Source organism: Oreochromis aureus, linkage group 14 (genome assembly GCF_013358895.1).
Source record: "Oreochromis aureus strain Israel breed Guangdong linkage group 14, ZZ_aureus, whole genome shotgun sequence".
NCBI lineage: Eukaryota > Metazoa > Chordata > Actinopteri > Cichliformes > Cichlidae > Oreochromis > Oreochromis aureus.
The window spans coordinates 4215079-4242994 of NC_052955.1; the positions used below are offsets into that span (position 1 = coordinate 4215079).

The window sequence follows — 27916 nt, forward strand, 5'->3', positions numbered from 1 at the left end:
TTCTAAAAATAAGATGCTGTACTCTGTTGCTTAGCAACAGCCCTTAAGCAGAGCTGTGGTGCTAATATGGCGACCGTGGTAAACTGCATGACCAAAGTATGTATCAGGATTTCCTTATTGAATTTTAGAAATGGTTTTTAAAAAACTAGCTTATCAGCAGCTGTGATGCCACTTAGTCTGCACCAGCAGCATCTCACTCTCAAAGGGGGCACGAAGGCTAAAAAAAGCTCGAGTATAAAAATCTTACATCATCTTACAAACAGCTTTCTCACCTTCAGCCTCCCACACACTCAGACTTCAGCACTGTACAAGTAAAAATGTTGGAGACCTAAATAATCCATGAAATATGGCAACATTAAAAGTAAATCATATTTTCAGCTGCAGCCGCTCATAGAGCCATTCATCCATGCAGCATCGATGAGTTCTGTACGGACACTTTAAAGAACAGCTGCATGGAGATAAACGCGCCCGAGTACAAAAACTTAGATGTGATTATTTTGATCTGTGTCAAAGGTCGTTCAAATCTGAGAAGCCACAGAGAGATGCGAAGCTTAATTCTACAAGTGAAGCAGAGGAAACCAGATAAACGCTAACACAGCTGAGGTGCGAACGTTCAGGAGGAAGTTCAGCATCTGGCTCTTCTAGCGTTTCCATCCCAGGCAGCTTCGACGTGCAGCACCATCGAAGCATCCTGCTTGGAGCTTTGATATGAACGCCACGATACCAGAAAATGCATTTTAAATACCGTGTTCCCTGCAGGGTAAAGAGATGTTGCAGTTTGATTGTGAGTGTAACTGAGGGATCTGGCCATGGAGGCTATATGAAAGATGGGCGTAGTCGTTGGTTTGAACTGTGATTTGGGGTTTTTTATATTATATATTTTTAATGCTGTGATTTTCAGCAGCTAATTTGTGCTGCATAAAATTACAATAATAGAACTTCAGTCACCAAATCAGGAGCAGCAACTTCGTTGCATGTTTCTGAAGGCTCCAGTGCCACAAACACAGCCCAGAGCTCCAGTTCAGCACTTTTAAGTGGCCGAGATGAAGCCTAGCAGATGTCCAGCAGCCTTATCAGCACCACCTCTCAGTTAAGCAACTACACCCATAATAATCGTTTAGCTTTAATTCTAGTTAAACAGGTGACTGTTGTTATGAAGATGGTCTCCATAGAGACCAAACCTGGTTGTTGTAGCAGGCTGTAAATGTTTGTTTTCACTGTAAAGTTTGAATGCGGGAGCCTGTGGGGACTGACTCACTTGAAGAGCCAGCCTCAAGTGGACAGTAGAGGAACTGCAGTTTCTGGCTCATCATTCATTTTTCAGAAGGTTGTCGCTCGTGTCCGGCTCAGTAGAATAATCCACTGTTAGCAGATTTGACTCGATTGCGTTTTCTAAAGACTGAGTTTGTTTCAAGAGACTTAGGCGGTTGATTTTTGCATGCAACATAATCCTAATTTGAATGAGTCAGTGTTGATTTTGTACACAGTTCTAATCAAGCAGCTTTTGTTTGCAGACAGAGAAAGTGGTCGAGAGGATCAGACTGTCACTGATTCACTGTCTGCACATCCTGGGCTGCTCCATAGCTGCAGGACAAGTGGGGGGATGCTGTAATATGAAAGTCATTTTAAAGGGATTACATTGATCTTTTTCTAAACCCCGCCCCCCCGCTCTCTCCCAAAGACCGGACCTGCACACAGTGGTAGCTGCCTTGACTGAGCCCTGCACCCTGAGGGGCTCGGAGGGGGGTGGTGCGTCTACTGTGCTGGTGTGTTTTTTAAGAGCTCAGCCTCACGAGTGTATCTGGGGCATGAGGATCACTGCATTAAATCAACTTAAGGTTTTAGGTTAGTGTGGGAGGAATGTGTGTGGATTCATGATCACCACCGTGCAACCATTTTGGGTTTACAAGATGTTGAACTGGGTAAAGACATAAATCCAGAGTAGGAGGAGCCGAACCTGCCCTCACGGTAGTTTCTAGATTTAAATGAATCGGTTAATATAGATAATTATCAAGTTAACTGCTGGTTGCACACACAGTTGTCTCTTAACCTGCCTCTGTGTCTGACGTGGAAACTGATTGAATTAAATTGTGTGTATAGTTTTATTTCTATAGCAAAAATCAAACCCTAGGATAACTGTGGGATGTTTCGGGTCACCTCATGAAGGAGCCTCATCGTTCAGGACTTTGTATCCATATCTGACTTTGTATCCGAGGATACGGAGAGCACTGTGGAAGCAATATGGCCGCTCCTTCTAGTCCCTGTTAGCACCTTTGCCGATCAGCTGAAGGCTTTTCTGGGAGCTGTTACAGCAGCCGAGCCCAGAAGCAACAGATGCACAGACTCATTTTCAGCATCACTCGGAGGCCGATGAATGAAGGCAGACTGACATATTTGTTTAATGTCCAAGTTAAAGCACGTGTTTCTGGTCAAACGCTCCTTACAGTAATGTCCATTTACATGCTGATTTGCCTCAGGATCAGCTTAGTGTGTGTGTGTGTGTGTGTGTGCGCGCGTGTGTGTGAGTGTGTCAGAGTAATACTGGTGATTCACAAAGCTATAAAGGGCAGGGTGAGCTGAGGAATGTGTGACTGAGCGGGACCGTGTGTGTGTGTGTGTGTGTGTGTGTGGGGGGGGTGTTGTAGGGTCATCAACAAGCGGAAACTCAAAGGAACAAACAATGTGCTGCTCTGGGTGCAGAGTCTGGACCCTCTGAGCTCAGCATCAGGAAGTTCTACAGTCTGTCATTAAAAATAACTCATTTGAACATTTTGAGATCAGATTTTATTTAACACTCTCTTTCTGAATTTATTAAAATGAATTTCCTGTTTTATTTTCTTTTTTCTTATAGAACAACCACCCAAATCTACATTTCCCTTCTTCGTCTCTTTTATAGAACGCTGACTTTAATAACTTTGAGCTGTGCTGTTTGGTTTCAGTTTGGTCAGAGTTCAGTTTATTATATCACCTCACATAAACACTAAAATGTCTATTACGACAAATGATCCACGTGTTGGTTTCAGCTCCAGTACTTGTGGCATCTTTGGTAACGTCACTTCCTTTGTTAGTGCTAAAGTTATTAAGTTATCTGTAGCTGTCACATCCATTTTCCTGCCTGCTGCAGTAACACAGCTGAACTCCATCAATCTCAGCGAGATGGCGTTAGTGATTTCACCAAACCAGAGCTTCGACTCGGTGCCGCTGTAGAAAGAAGTCATGAAGAGAAAGAACTGTCATTGATTAGAGTGATGTTGGTCACTGACTGACTGGATGTCATAGATTAAATGTTCGTGGGCTGTGTTAAAATTTGCAATCAGCCACCACGCATCATCACATTTCCCACAGGTGTGTGAACATCAGCCTCCAAAGAAACAAGGCCGCCGCTGCTGGTGGTGCTAATGATTCCACACACACTGTAATGTTAGCTTTGATGAACAGAGCCAGATGTTTGTAAGGACAGAGTTTAATCTCTTCCTGTAGATTGTGCTCAGGTTTGACAGTGTGAGTGTGTTTCCTGTTTTGTTAACAAATATTCAGCTTTTTCTTTTGTTCAGTTGACTGCCATATTAGTCAGAAATCTCCTTTCTAAGCTGAGTGTTTCTTCATGATGAGGTTTTATTGAAACTAACAGAGCAGCAAAAAAGTGAACAAGAAGTTAAATATTAAACTCAGGAACGTTCATGGGAGTCGAGGCTATTTAAGGACATGTGTGCACTCCCTTAGCCACCCATGCTCGTTGACCCCGGTCTGCTGTCGCTGGTAGGATGTTGGGAGCAAACTTTTTAACGTCTCCACTGAAACTTGTTCTCCTCCCGCTGCTTTAAGCGCCCGTCTTTCTGCTCGTTATCTTCTGTTTGTTTCTGTTGCTTCTTAGGAAGCAAAGGGAGGAGGCAAGAAGGTGGACTGTGGCTCCATGTTTCACATTCCTGCAGTCGAGTATACACACACACACACACACACACACACACACACACACACACACACACACACACACACACACACACACACACACACACACACACACACACACACACACACACACACACACAGAGGTAGCTGCAAACAGAAAGTGCACGCCTGTGTGTGTCATCATTTATTTTAAATCTCTTCATGCGGGTCCATTCTTTGTGTGCGAGTGTCGGTGGGGGGTGCACCTTGCTGCCCTCTTACATCACCATTGTCGTGGTGACAGGCAGTTAAATGTGTTTCCTTATAAGGTAAAAGCGCGCAGCGTGTAGCGAGGAGGAGGAGGGGCAGGAAGAGCATTTTTAGTGTGACAATGCTGTCTGCTGCCGGGCAACTGGGCTGGCCTGAAACTCCTGTTTGGCCACATTCTCACACACTCTCACACACACACACACACACACACACACACACACACACACACACACACACACACACACACACACACACACACACACGCGTTCCTTTATTCTTCCTTCATCTCTCTCGAGCCACATGATTCACATATTTAATATTTTCTTCTGTTGCTAGAAGAAATATTTGCTTTTCTATTCGTTGCCCGTCTGTCTGAGGTGTGTTTGTGTGTGTTTAGGTGAAGCCTGTTGTCACAGAGTTGTCTTTGGATGAGATCAGCAGCACACGAGCAACATAAAAACGCTAACTATGAAGATTTATAGGTGTGGAAATGCCATGTTTCTCATACCACACATGCACAGATTACACTCTGACATCAAGCGTCTGCAGACTTTCCTCACACACCATCGTTTCCCTTCTTTGCTCATCGCTCTGCTCCTCGTTTGCTCAACGGTTCGGGCAGTGGCGGTTATCCTGCCACGACCTCGGCTTTTTTGCTCGATTTCCTGATTGTAGCTGATGGAGAGAGCTGACTGCTTTGTAGTTTTTTCTCCATTAATGCTTAAAATAACCCAGCACAGAGTAACTGTCTTGTCACAGAGTTTACTGCTTACTCATTTTTTTTTTTTTTGTGAAATAAAACAGAAGTGTGAGATAAAACTGTGATGGCATAATTGTGGTTTTTATTTTTGGATGCTGATGTTCATTACCAAGAAAACTAAGAGCAGGAAAGAGAAGTTTGGTTCTCACAAATATTACTTCTCCTCTCTCACCAATAACTTCCTCTAACAGACTTCAGCTGGTTTCAGGTTGTCTTTTTTCATTGTTAGAATTACACTCTGCAAGTTCTGTGGTGTGAAGAGAAAAACAGAAATGATTGCATGCTCGTTAATGCAACCAATGTTGGTCAACTTTTTTTAAGTGAGAAATAAGCTGTTGGTTACTCAGTGTTTCCCCACACACAGCCCCTCAGATGAGTTGCTGAGGTATTTTAACAGCTAACTAAATATATTTTGAGACTCCTAAGATGATTTTTAAACTTATCAGTGATTCTTGAATGTCATTCAGCAGCTCTGCCAACTGTTTCTCGTCCACCGCCGTGGACTCCACCTGCCAAGCCAGTTTATGTACCTACAATTCATCGGTGTAGCTGGAGTCAGTCTACGAGATGAGGAACTGCCTGGAAAGGCAGCTGATGATTGTTCCATGTATATACCATATTTATATGCACTGTTGCTGCACAGCAAGAAGGTCCTGGGTTTGAATCCACCTGGAACTGTTCTCCCCGCATGAGCTTCCTGTGTCTGTTATTTCCTCTCACAGTTCTGAGACATGCAGACATGCAGCCGCCCCCGCCCTAAACTGGATAAGAGGAGGTGGATGGATAAATAAATATTATCAATAATTCAAACACTGGGCCTCAAATCGTGCACTCCCTAACTTTTGCTTCTGAGTGCTTTACGTGCCTCTTAGGTAATGAAGGTGTTTGCACTCATGATGGTCATAGTCATTGTCGTTGCTGTCTTTGGCTACATAGCGGAAAGGGGCGGGCTGCCAACCAATTGTTCGGCTAATCGGAGGAAGAGTGTTGATGTATGAGGTAGAATTTGGTGTTATGTGTGGTCAGAGGTGTGACGAGTTCCAAAAGATTGCAAAATATAGTTGCTAGTGTGATAGACACAGACAGACAAATGTTGCAAACTTTGACCAGTGAATGCACAGCTTTCAATAAAGAGCACTGCATGCAGAACAGTGCCTGGCTGCACGTGCATGTGGGAAAACTCCTTATGTGGCCGTCCGAGCTGCTCTGGCTGGTTGTAAAAATGTAAATGCTGCTATATGAACCGGCAGATCATCATTCCCTATCACTGCTGTAAGAGCGGGCACGTTATAGTTACTCACAGATTTATAGGTACACACCTGGTATTATGGGCTATTAGTCACCTTCTCTTGTAGATATACACAATAAATGACTTCCATGTGTTCCTAGACATTCAGCTTTTAGGCAGTAAGATCCAGCAGGCGATAAACATATCATCACATTAGTAAAAACCCAAATGAGTTTTCCCAATCATTAAAATTATTTGGTATTTGCTGATGATTTGATCCAGACTGACTCGGTGTGGATGAGATGTGTGGTCTCCTGCACTTCACACCACCACCATCAGCAGACGCCTCTGTCATAAACATGATATTTCTTTCTTTAACAGACAAAGAGCCTTCAAATCGTCCCTCAGCAGCAGTGTGGTGTTCAGTGCTTGCCTAATGGATGACCTGCTCTACTTCCTGAGCCACAGCTGCAGATAGATTTTCAGAAAATGCTTTTTCTTTGCTTTGAAGACATTTTTAACCATTAGCCTGATTAATTTTCTTGTTTCCATCTTCCAAACCTATAAATGTGGAGAAACTGACACCCGAGTAAGTTTGGCTGTGCATTGTGCTTTCTAACAAAGCCAGGTTTGGTGGACCGATTCAGTTTCCTCCTGCCTGAACTGATCAACAACAGAACCGCAGAACTGTCACAGGGGCTCTGGAAAGATTCAGCCAGCGGTTTTAATAAAAGGCCGACACAAACAGCTGACGCTTCGCCCTGCCAACTGCTGTCAGGCCTGCCAAACCCCTGATTTTGGACTGTGTAAAAACACCCAGACACACAAAGAGAAAAGTGGGTGTGTAATAATAATGACCTCAGCTCATTCAGTGATTAGAGCACTCGGGTTTTGTAATGGTGAACGAAGGGGAACACCACTTTGGCTACCGGCTGTGCCTCTGGCAGCTCAAACCAGCTCCTGCAGAACAGCTGGACCTGTGGAAAAAGGCGGGGCGAGCACCCACAGGTTTACGTTACAAGACAAAAAAAATCAACTCCAAGGTCAAAGGAGACTTTTGTTAAACAGTTACAGGCCTGAGTGCTTTCTTCTTTCCCTTCCCTTCTGTTGACTTGTGATAATTTAAGTTGATCCTCGGCCAAGTTGAGCAGCGTGTTGCTGTACAAGGGTCATTATTTGTCTTGAAACTTGAAGGAGGAACATATAATAAGGTGTCAGATTTAGTGGAAAGAAAAGGTTAAGTTACTTTCACCTCACTTGAGCATGAAAGTGTTTAAACTCCTCTCGGTCGTCTTTCCACGAGGTTCCAGTTGAACGTGTGGAGGTACGATAGATTTCAGGTGTATCCACAAACCCCGTCTTGGTCTGAGCAGGCGCCCGAATGGGATCCGTATCTACTACAGGATAAGAAAGCAGCTCTCATTGAGTCTGTTGTGCTTGTTTTCAGCTCTGTATATTTAGTCCTGAAGATACTGAAACTATAGCAACTTTGGCCAAGGTGTTTGCTGGATGTGTCACGCTTCTGAAATGTTTCCTGACATCATAAAGTCAAACTTCCTCAGGTCATGCACTGCAGTATAAAGAGGTTGGCTGAGTCATTCGGTGGCAGGTCTTGGGCGTCTTTTAATGCCCCTGATTGTAAAATGATGTCAGTCGTTGCAACACCTGCCGTTACTGCACAGCATTATAGCGCACCTGAGGTGTGGCCTCCCAAAAGTGAAGAATGGTGTTCAGTGAGAGGCAGAGAGTGTCTCCTGCTTTTTGGAAATCACCTAATATGACAACTTTAATTCGGATCTATCTACAGCGTTTGCTCGCGTTGATTCATTTGGACACGTGAGAATTTAGTTTTCAGCCTGTGAGGTTTCACACACAGTCAACTTTCTTGAACGGGATTCTGGGATTCAGTGTCCCAGAGATCTGTTGAATGCATCCCAGTCGCCTCTTTCTCAGTGACCTCACTCTCTAAGTGAGCCGGGCCGCTCCTTTTGACTCATCGCGGCCTTTACAACTTCCCGAGCGTCCTTCTCATCGAGCTCACCCTCCTTCAGATGCGTCAGTGGGCAGAAGGATGCGACTTCAGATGCTTGATTTGATGAGCTCTCGAGTTAATGTTTTACATTTGGACGCTTGGATTCTTCTGCTGCATTCCTGGAGAATTAGCATGGACATCCTCCGCCCCCACCGTTTCCTGTGCTGCGCCTCTAAAGACAGGAAGTGGATTAGCTGGCTGCTGATTGGCTGAGGAGAAAAAGAAGTGATGGTGTGATATGAGAAAAACAGACACACACAATCAGGGGGAAATACTGATGCCAAGTAAGGCTGAGTCGCTCCTCTGTGAATCTGATTGTTGTCTCATGCCATTTATCTTCCCTCAGCGCTTCTGTGAGCTGATCACGCACGTCCATGTTTTTCCTTTCAGCTGCAGAAAACCTCTGACTCATTGTGTGTGTGTGTGTGTGTGTGGTGGGGGGCACTGTGGTCATTGTGCTTGCTGCTCTGTGCCAGATTCAGCGCAGATGCTCTAATTTTGTTGTGGCAGCTCTGAAGGTCCTCTGAAATCAGTGTAAACATGCTCAATGTTTCAGGATGATGATCATCTTCTGCACACTCGGGTTTATGCCACGTTTATCCTTTTTATGAAATCCACGGTTTAGTTTCATGTCTTAATTTTCTGTAAGAATGGATGAATACCCCAAAATGTTTTTATTGCTGGCCTGATCTTTAATCATGACAACATTAATAAAAGAAACTTGTTACTTTTTTTTTAATTGTTACTTTTTGCCTTAGTTTGTAAGGTGTGCCTTGACCATGTTTTCCATTCATGAGTTTCTGTTAACTTATTTGTGAAGAGTGTTTGGATTTGTTTGCTTGCTGGAGAGATCCTTCACTTCTAATGGTTTGTACTTGTGCATTCTGAAGATAATTACAGGAACGTAAAGAAACCGCAGCCCCAGCTCCACTTTGTGATCATCTCGGCATTTTACCAGATATCACTGACTCTCTGTTTGGACTGAACTGTTTATGTGATCATGTTTAATAGCCCACTTTTATGTCCTCATTTAAATCTGAGCGATGCTGCGTTGCCAAACAGCTACTTGCACAACCGAGATTTCTTAAGGATGCATTACAAGAGCTTTTCTCACTGTCAAGTGATTTGTGTGTACAGGAACAAGCTGACATGAACCAGAATGATGGTGAAAGGAGGAAAGAGAGAAGGAGAGAGTGAAGATTTGTTAGAAAGGGAGTTTGAGGGAGGAAGAACATAGCAGGCATTCCTGACATCTGTCGTGTGCAGCAGAGTTGACGGTCGCCTTTGATTCGGTTTGCCTCTCTCAGCCCGCTCCCTACCTTTACCCGTCATCCTGTCACCACTCTGCATTCTCAGGCATGAAAAAAGAAGCAAATTTGCAGAGATGCTTGTGGTTTGTTTTGCCAGCTGAAGAGGGTGGAGTCGGTGGAGCGAGTGCCGCAAAGTTGAGACAACAAAAATGTATTTTTTTTTTTTTTCCCTCCTCCCTCTCCTATCTGGATAATTTTATCTCCTGCTGCAAACAGGGGGGAAAAAGTCAGACACATCTGGAAAGCAATAATGCACAACATTTGGTGCAAATAAATCTGTTTGCTTTCTTTGTGTGCTCAGTTGCTATAAAACACTCGTGCTTTGTGTGCTTGGTTCACCCAGTTTGGTAGGTGTCCTGTTCTGGAGAGCGGATCAAAGCCCGCTCTCGGAGCCTTTTGTCTCTCATCGCCGCTCTTCCCTTCATTTAAACCCAGGAAGAGCCTCATTAAATGTCGCCCCGCTCGGCCGCCTCCTGCTATGAGCTGTCACCAAAGAATTAAAGTCTGTGACACAAACTGGTTTATTTGAACAAACACAACATGATTCTTTGCTCGCTCCTCTTCAGCTCGTCTCCGTTGACACTCCTCATGTGGGATGAACTTGGAAAAATCTTATGTGGTGGAACTTAACAATGTGTAACTTTCTGGACCGGATGGAAGTTGGATAGTAATTGAATAGTTTTCCATTTTTCCGTTAATCATTGATGCCATCTATTGTTAACATACTGGGTGGTGTTTACCCTCGACTACTCCACCAGCTTATTGCTTCACTGCAAGTTACTCAGTGGTTTCCGTCTAAGGACCAGTTGTTGTTTTTTCTTCCTAGGTGTAGCCTTTTAAGAGCTACAGGGATGCGGATACTTCGGCTCATTCGTTTTGAATTTAGAATCCAAGAGCATCAAAAGATTCTCTAAAAAAAACTAATTGCTGTCTTTTTAAGAAGCTGTTTTTATTTAATTTTTTTGCATTAAACTTCTGCTTTTGTGCATTTACACTGTCAGTACGATCACTAACGTAACAGCCTGCTAACTGTTGAGGGTTTAGTGTTTCTTGTGGGTTTGATGTTGACAGCAGAGTTTGAGCCAGAACAGTAGTTAAACCCAGCTCTGTGACGGGTTCAAATTTAATGTTCGCTCCACCCGCTGTAACGGTATTGCGATAATTGTGTGGCCCAGGTGGAGCAGCTACAGGTTGGTGTGGACTTTGGCTTGACATCAGTTTTTACATCATAGGAAAGTTGAGTCAAAGTGATGCGTTTCCTCTGATGCTTATGGACTTCAGTAGATCTACTTGTTACTTACACAGCTGATGTTGATGAATGCTAACTGAAAGTGTTTTAATATCTGGATTTGTGCTCCTAAATGTTACCTCAGATTAATAAACTGGTACTCGGCCATCAAGTCTGCAGCATCCGATTTTGACCAATGTGCCGGAGTGTACCTGTCCTAAAGTAGGAACTGAAATGGTGCCCAAAAACCAGGTTCCAGGGCAGTTCATAGTTCCTGCAGTGTGGGCGGAACAAAAAGGAGGGCGTTCCTCAAAGAATTGCAGGAAGTTTGGAGAAAGTCCACATGGCTTGAAAGCATTTTTAAGACCCCAAACTTCTATATGGCAGACTAATGCGTCAGCCAAAGCCCCGAAACGTAAATGCCAACCACATCAGCCCCATATTCTCTTTGCAATCCGCTGCTATGTCACCATGTAGTTGTGCAACGATGGCCTGTGTGATTCGTTGCCCAAGTCACCAGTAGTCTTTATTGACACACAGCTGGACAACATTGCCTCATATAATGTGTAAATATGCAGACGGAGTGTGTAAGAGACCATTAAAATGGGAGTTTGGTATTATGTCATGTGTGTGCCGAGTGATACGATGGTTCAAGTTGGAATGACTGCAAATAAAAATTCCGGATTGATCAACTTTTCCGTCTGTCAGCGAGCCACGGCAGAAATAAAACCAACATGTTTCACAACATGGAGTCAGAGACCAGCTGGAAAATCCTGAGCAACAGTTATTTACTGCATGAATATTTTAATGTTGTTCCTATCACACAGTCATTGTGTGTATAAAAATGCGGCCCTGTTATTGTAAGGGGACCTAACTGATCCTAAAATAGGTCGGGGAGGCCGTGTGTGAGTGCAACCGGACCCGTGGAAGGACTCTGAGTAACAAAGACAGGAAGAGACGTAATAAATGAATAAATAACCACATCGCTTGACACTTTGCCCCCTTCCCTCCCTTTTTCTTCCTTATTTCCTGTCTCCTTTCCTTTCTCTTTACCTTGAAAGTTTCCTCTCATAAAACAGCAGCAGAACACTGAAAGCCTCCACGCAGCTGCTGGAAAACTTCCTGCTGCAGATAAATGAACATCAGGCATGTCGTCATTTATCAGGAAACCTTTTTTTTTATTGGCTGTCAGCTTTTAAAAAACTGGAATTGTAGTTTGGATCAGAGTGACGTGAAGTCCCTCCTTTACTGTAAAAGAAACTGTTGCATAACAGAAAGTCAGATGATGCATACTGAGAAGCTTGACTGCACCCTGCTATACGTTACGCTGTATGCAACTTGTGTAGTTTAAGTTTGCATTGCAGCCAAGCATAAGGTGTGTTACTCATCATTGTTTGCAAAGCTGCAAAGAAGTGACATTTACATCTAGTTTGTTTTTGTTGGGGGGAAAATGTTATTTGCAGGGCAGCTTGGAGACAAGCAGCATCTTACTCTTTTCACTCACGCTCTTGTTGGAGCATGCATGGAGCCATCTGTGGATCTCGGGACTCCACTTAGCATTTCAGGTGCATTTCAGTTGCCCAGATGTTGGTTATTTAGACCACTGACTGCATTTGGACCAGAAAGTTATCTTACTAGCTAGAAGATGTAAAACACCTGCTAATCAATGCAGATTGGCTGATAAATAGTAATAAAATAATAGAATTTCATTCAAAAAAACTGTAGCACAGACTGTAGCTGTGACAACAGGTCATATTATTGTCAAATGATTCCATAAATGTTCCAAACAGCACAAACTGAAGAGGAGACGACCTGCTCCTGTGACTTGAATTAGTGAAAGCGAGCTGAGCCAGACGGCTAACATTATCCAGTCACACACAGACCCTGCACAGTTGTTATGAATCGAGTTATGTGGCACCTTTGCAGAAACGAATTCAACAATTGAAAATCCTTTGAAAAAGCATCCAATAATAATTCCTCATTGTTAATTTTTATTATTATTGTGTTTTATTCCACAAGGGTAACCTGTGTCCAGACTTCCAGCCAATCAGACTAAGTGGTCATTAATAATGCAGCGTGTTTTTAAGTGGACAGATTCCTGCACAGCTTGCTGGAGGACTGAGGGGAATCTGGGCTGTAAATCGAAGACGTCGTCTGGTGTAAAACAAAATTCGCACACGTTAGAAGTAGATTGTTTCTTGGCGTGCATGGCTCATCTGATTGTTTCAGGGAAACGTGCTCGTTCCATGTAAGAGATTAAAACTGTAAGTGTGCATTTCCCTGCGGAGGGAGAGTCTCCTCAGTCTGCTGCGGTTGGTTAATGAGGATGATCTCAGGTCCACGAAGGCCCGGTCGGGACTTTTGTGCTTCCTAACGAGGAGGGGGAAACTTTAAATTAAACATTTTATTCATTTCTTATTTTTGCTTTTCTTGCATCCTTTAATTTTCCATTCATTTGTTTCTCATAAATATCTGTTGATCATCCTCCTCCACAGCTTTCATCCCACCCGATTGCTTTTTTTTTTTTTTTTTTTTTTTTTTTTTTTTTTTTTGAAACCTCTTATCCCACATTCACCCATCTGTGACCCTCATTTAGCTTCTCACTGTAATGGTAAAGTTATAATGAAGGGTGTTTTTTATCCGGGCATAGATGGGATAAAGTGCACGGCACCATCTGAAGCTCCGAGTTTGTTTTGTTTCAGCCTCTTGTGGGCAAAATCAGATAAAAAAATTGACTTTCTTCTATTTTTTTTAGCAACATTTTTCCATCTTTTCCCACATTTTTATCACCCCTTCATTCCTTCTCCCATTCTTGATCTTCTCCTGCACCCCCCTCCTTTCCATTTCCTCTGCCCTCCCCTCCTAACCTCCTCTCCTTAATCCTCCCTTTCCTTTGTTTCTGTTAGCTGCTATATTAAGGCCCCTCCAGAGAGTCTGTGTGCCTGACTGGATGCAAGCGATGGTGCTTGTTGAAAACAGTTGGCGTTGAGCTGTTGACTCACATAATGGCATATCTGAGGGGGCATTAGGCCAGCCAAGAAGCGCACGGCAATTACATGTTTGTCGTCTCCCTCTGGGAGGTGTGTGTGCACGCCGTGGTGAAAGGTTGTCCTTACGTTACTGACGACCTGTCAGCACATGAAGCACGAGGGAGGCTCCCTCAGTCTGTGTGTGTTTGTGTGTGTGCACACACATGTTAATGATCACCTGTCCAGACTTGAGAGGATAATGAGACCAGAGGAACCTCTGCAGCAGGGCTCCGCTCGGTCGTCCTCCTTCTGTTCTTTCTCTGCTTCGCTGTCACGATTAGCAGAAGTCCGGTGACCGCGCGTATTCGGGAACATCTCGGACAGCTTTCCTTCTGTCTGTAGAAGCATTACGGCCGCCTTTGGCACTGCCTCCCACTTTATCTTTATCATTTGTTGTTTCACAGTCGGAGATGCTGCCAGTTGTGTCTGAATGTTTCCATCAGCCTCAGGAAAGTGTTGATCTGCAAACAGCTGTTCACTCGTTTAGCTTCAGGCTGGTTCCTCCTTCTCACTTCTCTTAGTTGTCAAACTAGGAACACTCCCAGGTTCCACCGACCGTGGCTCCTGTGGGACGGTTTCCCACTCAGACTGCAGCACAGGCTGTCCTGATGTTCTTAAATGAAGGCTTTGTTGTTATTGGTCTGTATGCGTTGACAGGAGAATAAACATGTACATTCAGATTGTTTGCCTGTTGTGTTCACACACAAAGCAAACTGTCACACGGACAAAGTGGAGGAAAAGTGTGTGTGCAGCAGTAGCAGCACTGCTGTGTCACACGCCACAGCCCTTTTTTAATTGGTGTGCATCTAAGAATAGGAGGCCTTGTGTCAGGCCAGGCCAGACTAGTTACTGAGCTTTATTCACAGGGCCAGGCCAGCATGGTTTTGGCCCGGCAGAGTCTGGTACAGCCGGTTCAGTCTTCTATGGGGCCGTCCAAGTTCCTTGAGGTCGTACCTCCTGCCAGCAGGTCCACGTATAACTCCTTTAAAGTGGACCTATTCTGCTCGTTTCTCTTTATTTTTATTCTTGGACTCTGCTGGAGTACTTTGCATGATTCGCAGTTAAAAAATAAGCGCCATTGGTCTCACACTGGGCCTTTGTGCAGCCCCGCGATTCAGCTGCCGTCTGGATGAGCTGAACGGTTTGGAAGAAAACATCTAGAGCAGCCTGAAGCCTGAGCTTGTGGCTCACGAGGATACTCATACATACGCCGACCCCATTACTTAAACCTTTGTTCCATATTTCAGATCCGCAGTTGTTGCAGTGTCTACATGACTCAGGGTAAAGATGCTATTCCTTAATTTCTAACTATCGTTGCAAACCGGGTGCAACAGCATGCAGTATTTTAGCACTTCTCACTCTGACACAGCTGATCGCTGTACTGCTGTGTCACTTGTTCTCCTGAGTCACTTTCTCATCTCTCCAAGTCGTGCTGGCTTTTTTTTTTTCCCCCATTTCCTCTTTTCAGGGTTTTAATGAACAGAGTTGCTGATGCAGAAATGAGTACTGAGCAATTACATTTTCATCTTAGTTACAATTTTAGCTTCCATCTATACTGAAACGAGAATTATTGATATTATTTATTTGACTTTTAGGTAGCAAACACAGGCTTAACGGTCCAAACCATCACTGGGCTTTAGCAGGTTTTAAATTCAGCCCCTTTTAAAAAAATTTAAAAAACCCACTTGGATTCCAAAGTTTATTTTGTATTGTATGAAATCAGTGAGTTAAATAATGATTTTTGATTTGGGGCATAGATGTGTGCAGGAGAAACGGTGAAGCAGGTGAACGCCGCTGCTGCAAAAGGTGTAAAATTATCTGTGAAGTCACGGAAAGCAAAGAACCATCTGTTGATGGTTGAGCCTCACACTTCAACGGATGCTTGACTGTAGACGTAACAGTCGTGTTATTGAATGCTTAACTGCACATCAGTTCAGCGTTTCTGCCACCAAACAGCTCCGTTTCCTCCTCTGAGCTCACCTCACTGCGTGTCCGTGCCTGCCCGGCTGGAAGCCTGTTTTACTCGCTGACTGCTGCCGGGACAGGAGGAGGGTGTGAGAAAATCTAACTGACATGGAGTGTGTGTGGTTTCACCACCTCTGCACAGGCTCTCCGTGTATATTTATAAACTGTGTGTGTTTCGAGAGGAGGTGTCTTAATCATGAGTGTGTGAGATGTGCTAAAATACATGAATCATGAAACCTCTGCAGGTACTAGACCCATGGAGCGTGTGTGTGTGTGTGTGTGTGTGTGTGTGTGTGTGTGTGTGTGTGTGTGTGTGTGTGTGTGTGTGTGTGTGTGTGTGTGTGTGTGTGTGGTTGCTTTAATAGTGAGCTCATCAGTTTTGGGAAGAAAAAGGGTGTGTGATATAGAAAAAAACACGCACACTGCTGACGTCACACAGAGAATGTAAGGCCGTTGTGCAATAACGGTGTTAAACCCAGCGCTTTCTTTCAATTGGAGGAGGACACACCCCTTAAGTGTGTGTTTGTGTGTACAATTAAGGTATGCAGTCAGAAGGTTGCACATGCATTAGGAAAAGGGTGTGGAGATAATTGGTGTGTGTGTATGTGTGCACGCTTGAAGTTGAGTTGAAGTCGGCAGCAAAACTGGAATTTTTGTGTGTAGGTGATGTAGCTGGATATTGAATTCTGGTCTCTTAAAAACATTCCTGTCCAAGGAGTGGTGCATGTAAAGAGGGTGATGAACAGCATCACTCTGCTTTCACTTGTCTCGCATGCATGAATTTCTGCTTTGTCCTCTGACCCTGTAGCCTCAGTCAGAGATCACACATGAAAGACTGTTGAGGGTTACACTGATGACTCGGCCACACACACATACACACATACATCAAACAGCTGACCCTTTAGGTGCTAAAGCTGTATATCTGCTTGAAATGTTGGACAACTTAACCATCTCCAGACACTCGCAGTCACATTTTCTTCTTGACGCAAACAGCCAAACGGCTGTATGATGTATGTTAACAGAAATGAAAGGAATCCATGGAAAGACATTGTTTTTGTGTAGATTGCGGGCTCTTTGGTTTGGTTACAAGTCAAAGTACTCCCTCCTACCTCCAAAATTAGACACTGGAGTTGTTGGTTCAGGAAAATAGAGTGGAGACTCCGTGGGGTCGATGAATCCCTGCAGCTGATGGCAGTGCTCAGTATTTGTCTGCAAGGTCCCATCAGTTTTAATTAAATGAATAAAGAAAATAGTATTCATTAAAGATGGTGTGGTAGTAGAATAAAAGACTGATAGTGACACTCGCTAACGGATATTTTTGTTTCTGGGCTGAAATGCGGAATAAATGGGAGGAAGAAAAATCTATATTGTTACATAGTTTCATAGTTCTGTTACTCTGGTAACATGTAAAGGTGAGAGTGGCAGTAAGCCAACACATACTGCTACAGTTATGTAATAGATGGTAGAGGATAAGAGCCCTCATGCCTTAGAAGTAAACAGTCTTAGCTTGGAGATCCAGCGTTACTCATCTCAGGCCTACACGGTTATCTGTGTCCTCGGCTCGGGTCAGAAATCCTCTGATCTGATCCGCTGTGTGTGGCAACACGTGGACAGGTTTAACAGGCTTTGCTGACACTACCTTTGAATTCAGTCAGTCCTTCAAGTACGCTACACCCAGCTCTGCTGCCATGAAAGACGCCTAACTGTGGGGATAAAAGACGCAAATGTTCAAGCTGCTTTTGACATTTTGCATTTTAAACACTTATTTAAATGTCAGCCAAGAGTTAGATGATACATGTTTGGTTAAGTTCAGTGGACTTTCATCAGCCTGCTGGATAAGGCTGGTGAATGGACAGAGCTCTTGTAGCTGCTTTTTCTTGCACAGTGTCCTCTCAGCATGGTTCACATCGGCCTGTATGATCCTCTCAGCAGCTCCACTCTTTGCTGTCAATGAAAGGCCAGAGGCAGGCTTTGTGTGTCCACTATAAAAAAACAAAAACTGAACTATGACAGACACGCAACAGCCTGATGGACCAGCCTGCAGGGCTGTTTTAAATTCAGATAAAAGCAGGCTGAAGTGTCCTTTAATGCATTGTTGAGGTCTGACCTTTGACCCTGGAGGAAGGCCACGAATGCTGCTTTGCCAGTAGAGTGCTTGCTGTCACAAGAATGACGACATCAGCAAAGTAGACTTTACTGTCAGTGGAGCTCTTCTATTTTTTTAATATATATATTTATAGAGGAGAAGACCATCACTGCGTTTCACTTTGCTTCAACGCAGACGCCATTTTTCTCCACCTGCCCAGGTGCATCTCACACATGCTAACCAATGAAAAACGAGAATCAGTTGTCCCCGGTTACCGTTTCTCAACTCACTGATCCAAACTAGAGATGGAAGTCATTTGTAACAGGAAACCAAAGACGATTAAAACAAATGAAACGTAAGCATGACCAGATGTGTTTGAGAAACTCATTAGACAGTCATGAACTTTAGAAACGTCTGATCGTTTTGTTCGGCTCTTATTTGTATTATTTTCAACTTCTTTCAAAAACCTTTTTCCGGTTTAAAACTCTGTTTAAGCTCAGATTCGGGTTTCGCTAAGGCACTGAGAATAGAGAGTACATTCATGTAAAATGTCTTCGGTTTAAAACTCAAAATCAGGCACTGAGAATAGAGAGTACATTCGTAAAATGTCTCAGCCGGTGTGTCTCAGGTTTGGGTTTGGTGTTTTTATTTCTTTTAAATTTAAAATAAGAAAGATCATTTAGTTTCTTTTATGGGTTTCCTGGTTTCTTTTTAGTACAAACTAATTTCGGTGTTGCTTTCATGTACCTTTTCACTGCTATTGTAGGTGCTGTTTGTCAGAACATAGAGCAGTTATTTCAGTACAAACACGTCTCAGATGGTCACAAGAAACATACACAGCAGCTCGATTTCTGTTATTTCTAAAGTCTAGTTTTAGTTTTGGTTTCTAAGATGTTAACTATAAAATCTTTGGTGTGCATATATGCCCCTTACTTTACAGAGTGGAGCTCGTGGCCTCAAACACAGCACTGCACTTACTCGGGTGCCCAGAAGTACATTTGTTAAGTTTAAGGTGGACTGAACATTTGTAGAGAGAGCTGAAAATGGAGACTCTCCTTTTTTTTTCTTTTTTCTTTTACTGGCCTGTAAATGTGCCCGATTAGCACATTAGACTCTAGACTCCTTTGCAAAGCACAGCTGGGTGCTTGTAGATGTTGTGTGCACCACTTGGATTCTGTAAGGAATGCCAGACATCAGCCCTGTATGAATGATGGGAAATGGGTTTTGCAGGGTGCATTGTGTGAAGTATTTTCAAACCGTGAAACGTTGAGTGAGTGCCAGGTGAAATGCACACTCAAGCTGGAATGTGTTGCAGAGAAAAGTTAGAAAATAAGTAAACTGTTGATATGTTAGGATGACGACAGTTTGCCGGCTTTGTGGCTCCGGTGCGGCGTCGTGGTGACAGCTGACAGCCATGTCCAGTGATGAATGCATCTTCGCTCTGATTGTCTGCTCTGTGCTAAACAGAGCTGTAACTTCCTGTCGTTGCAGTGCCACTTCCTCCTGCATTGTGTGTTAGCAAGGGCATTGTCTTTTGTCACTCTTCCCCCTCCTGCCCACCAACCTTGTTTGTATGTCCGTTTGTTTATGTGAAATGTATCTCCCCCTCCTCCTTCCTTTCTGTTCTGGACTCATTCTGTGTAATTGTGTGTGTCGGGTGGAGGGGGTTGGTATCGGGTGGTCTGGGGGAGGGTCAGGGAGAGGCAGAGGGAGCGGGCTGAGGGAGTGTACGGGGGGCTGAAGGGTGCCATTATCCAAGAGGCTCAATGGGTGCTTTGTGCCGGTATCCACAGTGGGATAGCGGGTAAAGGGGCAGTGCGGCGAGCAGCACCCTGTCATAATGTTTATGAACACACAGCTCAGGAGACGTGGACTAAAGGAGGTGTGGGTGGGTAAAGTGGGCTGATAGACTTTGAAATATAAACTGTTAACTCTGGTGGAGGCTCATTAAATGTGACCACAGATTGAAAATTGATGTCACCATTTGTTGACGTAATCCTTGTGAGCTGAGCTGCTGTTTAAACCCTCTTTGTACGAGGGGCAGCCAATCAGATGAAAGCTGGCTCCTCAGACGGGAGGAGCTTAACAGCACATTTCAGAAAGAGTGCAAGATGATCTGAGACAAATAAGAAAGAGTTTGTGCTGTGAATCATGCAAAACTACTGTAGACAAGGCTGAAAATACAGACATACTGGAAATGAGCAGAAGTCCCTTTTTAAAGCTGGGAAGTTATCCAAGTTGTGTCCGTTGTGTGTCCCATTTAAGTCTCAGTTTACATTCTGGATTTTGTGCTTCCTTCCCAGTGCGCTGATGCACATACTTGGATTACACTACTTCATGCTTAGATCTGTAGGTTATTTAGTTTTTAAACAAACATGTGCACCAGTTTTTTCTCTGAGCTCTGGGACATTTTCATCATATTACAAAAATAAACTTCCCAATATTTCTCATTTAATGAGCACTTTCCATATTAATTATCTTGCACATAGATATAAGCACTGCTAGACTGATGGGTGCTCATACTAAACATGGCCCGTCTTGGCTTTTGCTTTGTAAAGGGGGCTAACTCCTGTAGGTCATCTGGGCACACAACTCTGACTGTGAGCATTGAAGCTCCGCCCACTTTAAAAACCTCCTGTTTGCATGTGTCAGCCAATCAGAAGGTCTGAGTCAGTATGAGTGAAGTGAGGCCTGTTCTTGTGGACTGCAGTGGAGATGGGTCCACTTTAAGAAGCTACATTCAGTTATTTTTGTTGTTAAACTTTATTCAGCACTAACATGCAAGTTGTTGCTGTGCTTCCTTTAGTTTTACGTTATTTATTTTCAAACTGTTCCTGCTGGAAAGTCTTTCCTGTCACCTTCACTTCTCATACTGGACAGTTCCTCGTAAAGCTACATTTCATCTCCAGTACTTTCATATTGCTTAAAACTGCCTCTTTAATTTCTCAAGTACATAAATTACATTTTTTCTGTCTTGAACAATAACAAAAAATACTGACCTGAATCTCTGCTTGCACCATTGCTGAAAGTGTGCATGCTCGACCTCCATGTATTTCAGTCTCTTGGCATCTTTAGGCACTTTCCCCAACTTGCATAACAAGTCATGTAACAAATGAATGCCTCCAAGTGTGTTAGACAGTCTGATTGATGGTGTGCTGCAATTGAGATATTTGGAGAGTGGCGTGACAAAATTTTGTTTAAAAAAAAAAAAAAAAAAAAGTGAGGCAGGCTGTCCACAGTCCCATGCCTACCTCAGTGCCACGAGCACCTTTTCAAGATGAAATGATTAAAAACACATTAGTAAAGAATGCCGGCTAACCAGAAGAACCAATGCATGGTTTCCAAGCAGCGGTGGATGTGCATGATGTGCTGATTTACTCAGATGTCTGTCTGGTTGCGTTGTGTGCTGACCTTTTAATGACAGCACCATCAGACACTGAGAGCCAAGATGGGGCTGGGTTGGTTAGATTTCTGTCTTTTTAGCTTAAATTACTTTGAAGTGTAACTATGCATGAAGTGTTTTGCTACTGAAATGCCAACTCCACATTTTCCTGTGTGACATGTAGTTAAACTTTCACGTCGTGTTTCTCTCTGCACTTCCTGTCTTATCAAAGCTTCTCCCTGACCTCCCTTCCTGCCCATTGAATTTCATTTTCTTTCATTCACTATTCAAAGTGGTTTATTATCATAAAAGCTACACAAATATTTTGACCCGGGCTGCAAATAACCCCAATTGTCTTTTTTTTCTCCTTTGCTCTCGCGCAGACGTTCACGGCGTGGTGCAACTCCCACCTGCGGAAGGCCGGCACGCAGATCGAAAACATCGAGGAGGACTTCAGGGATGGGCTCAAACTCATGCTGCTGCTCGAGGTCATCTCCGGTGAGTCACCGTCCGACCTCAGAGAGCCGGAGTCGTCAGAAAATTAGGGCGGGTGTAAAAGATTTTAATTAAACGTCTGCAATAATGAAGTTTTTCTGGAGTGAGCCACACAGAAGCCGCAGAAAAACTTGTGGGTGCCAATGAGAGGGAAAAATATTTTCAGATGTTGACGATGCACAGCATCTCTGGGGTGTTGTCGCCCAGTTTCCGACATCAGTATTAATCGCAGGCATTTAAAGGCACAGTAGGTTTTGTAGCAGTGGAGCTGTTTGTGTTAGCGCTGCTGTCATTCCCTCATGACATCTGGGCTCAGATGTGGCTTCGTTTTCAAACTCACTCCAGTTTCGAGTGAAGCCAGTGTCGGTGCTGTAACTTGAACCTCCCTGAATGTGGAAACATGCTCAACCTCAGCTAAGTGGCTCTTTTCTCTGTTCGTGTGTGTTTGTGTGTTTGCAGGCGAACGGTTACCCAAACCTGAAAGAGGCAAGATGAGGGTCCACAAGATCAACAATGTAAACAAAGCCCTGGACTTCATCGCCAGCAAGGGAGTCAAGCTGGTGTCTATTGGAGCAGAGGGTAAGCCTTCATTCACATTACTGCCGGCACGAGTGTGAAGTTAAAACTCTCACTAACTGCAGATCTAATCGGAGCGGTTTGCTTAAATGTTTGAAACCGTGGCTGAAAGGGAACATTCATGGTGATTTTATACTTAGTGGTGAGCTTCGGATCATTAATGGTCCTCAAATGGGAGCCACTAATTGCAGCTGTAATGTGAGTGAAAGCGATTCAAAGCAGGAAGACGTTAAAACTAATAAGGCCTTTTAATGTAGACACAGATTTTCCTTTTTTCAGTGTTTTCTATCAAAGCTGTGCTCACTGCGCTGTAGTATGCAGCAGTGTCAGGAAGCTCCAGACAAACGGGGCTCAGACTGTGAAGTGGAGGTACGGTTTGTTTCCTCCTGTTTGTAGTCACGCTCAAAACGTTCCCTCAATCCAAAGTGTTGAGTTAAAGACGCTGCAGTTCTATGGAGGGCCAGGAGTGTCAAAATGAATTAAATATGCTGTTAAATAATTTATTAAATTTATTAAATGAACGAGCATTTAATTAATTGAAATAATTTTAATCAATGAAACATTTAATTACCGTAGTTTTCGGGTCATAAGCCGCTACTTTTTTCACACACTGTGAACACTGCGGCTTATACTGATGTGCGGCTAATGCATATTTTTTTCATGCGGCCAAAAACATTTTGCCTGGTAACAGTAGACCAATAAAATTGATAAGTAGTATATATACGGTATATATTTTTACCAGTTGTTAAGAGACGTTGTAATGTTGTTTGTGCACTGTTCCGTAAAAAAAACCCATAAACAACGTAATTTGTGTGTTACCGATACATACGTATACTTAGAGGTAGCCGTGTTACAGGCGCTGTTCAAGGAAAAAAAGCATTTGCAGTATGTATTTTTGTATGTTACCATAACGTTTATGTTACCATGTTTATGTTACCTTACGGATTAAATTACATGTTAAAAATCCTCACGTGTAATATTTCTGTGTAAATATCTCATATTACAAGTGAAACGCATACGGCGTAAAATCCGGTGCGGCCTGTACAAGTACAGAATTGATTTTCTTTCTACAATTAGAGCATGCGGCTTTTAATCAGGTGCGCTCTGTAGTCCGGGATTTACGGTAATAATTTAATGGTGTATTTAATTAATTCATTTTGTCACTCCTGGCTCTCCATAATTTCCCTGATAAGTCATTCCATAACAGGTGAGGTGGTCAGGTGGGAACCTGATGATGTGATTGATTTGATGCAGTGACACTTTTACAAAGTCCTCGCAGAAGCAGGTCTTTCCACTCAGCAGCCATCTTGGTGACACCACCTGGCAGTTGTTTGGTCTGCTAAATTGGGGGAGGGGCTTGAAGGCTGGCCTCAGTGGTCATGTCTTTCCCCGTAAATGCTAATTCCACAAAGTGCTGACAACATGCTTCGGTTCACAGCTGAAGTTATGAGTGTCGGCACGATAGCGCTACAGGGTCACTTCACACACACTGCATTGTGTCAGCTCCTTCTCACTACATGTACCTGATTCCTTTACATGCTTTTCTAATGAGATGTTTCATCGTTAAGCTTCTGTTGATAGAACGTCTGCTAAGAATAACATCAGAGTTTGAGGGAGAAACTCTGGTAAGACACGTGTCCGTCAAACCGATCTTCATCCTGCTGACTGAGGGCGGTGTAGAGGTGGACACTATGACAACTGTGTGTGTGTGTGTGTGTGTGTGTGTGAGTGTGTGTGTCGGCTGCAGGACGCTGACCTTTCTCCTACTATCACGGCAACCATGACATTCCTGTAGCATGACGCTGCTGATACTGGTGACCACTGAACACAAAGTGTGGCGCACACACTGCGTGCTGTAAACACACTCCGGCCTTCTGTGAAAGCAGCAGCCCGTTAAAGGTCGTCGGCTGGAAACTGAGAGGAAAATGCAAACGTAGCAGATGGAAGAGGGAAAAACCTTCTGTCAGGATGCTCGTTCCACACTTTCCCTGGTCAGATTCTTCAAATGGAAATGTTGTTTCCCAGGGTTTTAAACTTGAAGCACGTCATTTTCTAGCTAGCTGCTGCTGCTGCTACAAGATTAGCTGAAACTCTCAGAGTGCGCTTGGTGTCCCTGATCACATCAGGATCGGACTGATGCCCTCTCCTCTGAATGTTTTCACCGCTGCGGTTTGTTTTGCACCTGAGCAGCCAAACGAATCACAACCAGCCAAGTGTGATTTACCTGGACCTGAAGTGCAGGTGTGAATACTCTTTCAAAGTTTATTGTAAGAAGGGAAAAGACCAGAGTTGGTCTGTGGGCGGAGCCTCGTAGCTTTAATTGTAATTTACAATTTAAATCTGCTGAGAGCTGAAGGTTGATATGAAATTAACCACAAAGAATGTGAACCTACAATAAAAGCACAAATTCCAGTTGAGTGTGTGTCTGTGAGAAAGCATGACAGGATTGGTAAAACCTCTCAGAATGTCTCGGAACAAAGAGTGGAATCTGCTCATTAACGTAACCGTCATCGTCCTCTTCACCTGCCAAACTGATAACCGTACTGGAAGATGTTCCAGTTTCGATGCTGCCAGGATTTACATTTATTCACATTAACAATGAATTTATTTGTTAGATGAAGTTCTGCTGTTAAATTATCCACACAATACTGACATAATCTGCCCTCCTCATCGATTTAATCCTCCTGTTTAACCTGCACGACACGTTAAACAGTCATTATGCGCCTTTGCCAGTAAAAAGTCATCTTTCCCCAGATTTCACTGATTTTTATGAAAGAAATCTTTGTTCGAGCATCACACTTTCCCTGGAATTAGCGGAGACTCAGCAGCCGTTAGACATTAAGTGTAGTTGTGAGTGGGTGTGTTGGCATTATTAAACGGAACAGCAGATGTAGGATTGTAAAAACAGCAGTGATAGACAAGAACTACGGTTCTGGGGGTGTAACAAAGAAACATGGTGATTGATTAAGTTGTGTGTGTCTGTGTGTCATAGAAATCGTGGATGGGAACGCCAAGATGACCCTGGGAATGATCTGGACCATCATCCTCCGCTTCGCCATCCAGGACATCTCTGTAGAAGGTGCAGCTTCCTGTTATTCATATCCATGAAAACTGTCGCACCTCGCTCTCTTCTTTCTCCATTTTTTTTGTCCATCACTTAAATAAAAACCAAAAAACCAAACTCTGCCTCTAAACTCAGCTCCCAGCCAGGTTTTTAAGGCCAGCTGACTGACAGAGACCTGCAGCAGACTTTTATAGACTACTTAGAAAAGATGCACTTTCTTGTGGCTGCAGCCAGAAATGCAGATAACTGACAACTGGGGCTACAAGTTACCTACAAATAAGTAGAGCACTGACATCTTGGATAGCCTGGGTGCATTAAACCTGCAGCAGTTTATATTTACCAGATAATTTCATCGTTTTAATTCTCAAAAAGGCACCAACATCCAAAATCAGGGTCCAGAGCTCTAATTTAGGGACTTCATTGGCAAGCTGAGGCCTAGCCTAAGGTAGTGGCTCCTTTGTTGGCCTTCACCTGTGACTCAGAGCTTTAATACAATAGAAACACTTTTAGAATGAGTAGTTTAAAAATTCACCCGCTGTGCATCTGTTTTTAAGGGGAGCCTGGGCTAAAGAGCACAGAAGTGTTTTTGTAGCAGGCTGTAAAAATGTTATTTTCATGGCTGGACTCGAGCATCATGGGAGTCTGTGGATCGACTCGTTTTCAGAGCCAACCTAAAGTTAGAGGAACTGCAGATTTTGGCACTTCTGCACTGGCTTCATTTTTAAGCCCTGAAGGTTGCTGCAGTTACAGATGTACAGGCCTGATATGCATGTAGGAAGTGGAAGTACACACACACACACACACACACACACACACACACACACACACACACACACACACACACACACACACACACACACACACACACACACACACACACAGTGGGCTGAGCAGTGATGAAATAAAGCCAAGATAAAACAGGTGTGCTTGAAACAAGACCGATCACGTTAAACTACATACTGCTAGCAGCACAGTTATAACTCTGCCTGGTTATATGCTGCTTAATGGTTTACATGTTATCAGAGCAGGTTGGGAAATAAATAGTTTAAATATTGATGAGTTAATTATTCGAGTGTAGTCCCACAGAGTCGACCCAACAGCCCGAAGTCACCAGAGAATCCGTCCCAATGAACTTTCTGACAGTAAAACCTGCCGATGACTCACTTATGTATTAACGTGTGCGTTAGCTTTGTCTTGATAAATGTGGAGGTGAGGTTCATTTCTCCTCTCTGAGCACAACTGACTCTGCAGGCTAATTAAAAGAGTCTGAGTTGAATTAACTGCGGTGGGTGTGGGCTGCTACAAGTCATACGAGTAATTCTCCATATTAGTGGCGGATATTTTGTCGGTGTTTGTGGAGGAACCTAAAGCAAACACAAACATCCTCATATTTTCAATTCTGCTCATGAGCACCGAGGCCGTTTATATTTAGCACGCTGAAAACAGCCCGCTGTATTTCTCGGCCTGCTTGCACAAGGCTAATCGACTCAAACGGTTAAAGCAGCTAAATGAATGTGATGCAGAGACATTTCCCCCCCGTGTGCTCACGTCTCTTTTCTCTTGTTTTCTCCTCTCCTGAACGTTCTCTCTGCAGAGACCTCTGCTAAAGAGGGTCTACTCTTGTGGTGCCAGAGGAAGACGGCTCCCTACAAGAATGTCAATGTGCAGAACTTCCACATTAGGTAACGTACACACAGAGCTTTAAGGTGGGCTCGTTTTTAAAGGGTTCTATTGTTAGATGAAAGCAGTTTACACACGGTAATATTGCGTTTTAAAGACCAACAAAACCTTGAGAGAATCCAGTTGAGAAATCCTGCGGATATAGCGAAACTCTCCAGTGGCACTGATGAAATGTGTTTGTGGTTAAGTGTGGTATGTGAGGAGCTGTCCAGTATTTTTTTCCCCCTTTATATGAAAAATACTGATCTGAGAGTTTTTTAAACTCGCAGCATAAAAGTTGAGTTGGCGCACACACAGGAGCACGCAGATACTTCCCTGAACCTTTCTGGATTCAGCTCAGGTGTTCAACACTTACATGAAGCCTCAAATCTGTTGCTGTTGTGTAGAAAGGGCGCCCCCTGATGGAGAGAGTGCAACATGGTACAGCAGAGCATCTTATCAGTGCTATAAATAGAAAAATGTGATCATTTTCGCTGTATTTCAATATGAAAACGTGTCAGATACCTGAGGAAGGAATTCAGAAGCAGCTGATGATGATGTACTACATGCAACAAGTCCAAATAAAATCAATCAAACCATCTTTCACCCAAATTCAACTCGAAAATAATTAGAATGTGAAAAAAGTTCATTTAGTTTCAGATCAGTTCATAAATTAAATTCAGTGTCACAGTGGAAATGTGGATCTTGGTCCCGGTTGCAGATTGGAACAGTTTTTGTTAACGGAGGCGATGATGGTGACTTGTAAGGCAGCAAACGTGTGAGTGTCACCTCCACCCTCACCCTGAACTCGTCTTTTCTCTCCAACAGCTGGAAGGACGGTCTCGCCTTCAACGCTCTGATCCACAGACACAGACCTGATCTCATCGACTACGACAGCCTCAGAAAGGTGAACGGCTTCACGCGCACTCCACCACTCTCTTCAA

The 27916-nt window shown here is 43.6% G+C and overlaps 1 protein-coding gene across 4 annotated transcripts in view; it reads left to right on the plus strand.

The window, feature by feature from the left end:
- actn4 (actinin, alpha 4) overlaps positions 1–27916 on the plus strand; it is a 58936-nt gene that overhangs the window by 13771 nt on the left and 17249 nt on the right. For all 4 annotated transcript variants that reach the window (XM_031741773.2, XM_031741772.2, XM_031741775.2 and 1 more), the window contains exons 2-6: positions 21562–21676; positions 22133–22252; positions 25242–25328; positions 26908–26995; positions 27801–27879. In XM_031741773.2, the coding sequence (XP_031597633.1) occupies positions 21562–21676; positions 22133–22252; positions 25242–25328; positions 26908–26995; positions 27801–27879 (489 nt within the window). The remainder of the gene's footprint in view (positions 1–21561; positions 21677–22132; positions 22253–25241; positions 25329–26907; positions 26996–27800; positions 27880–27916) is intronic.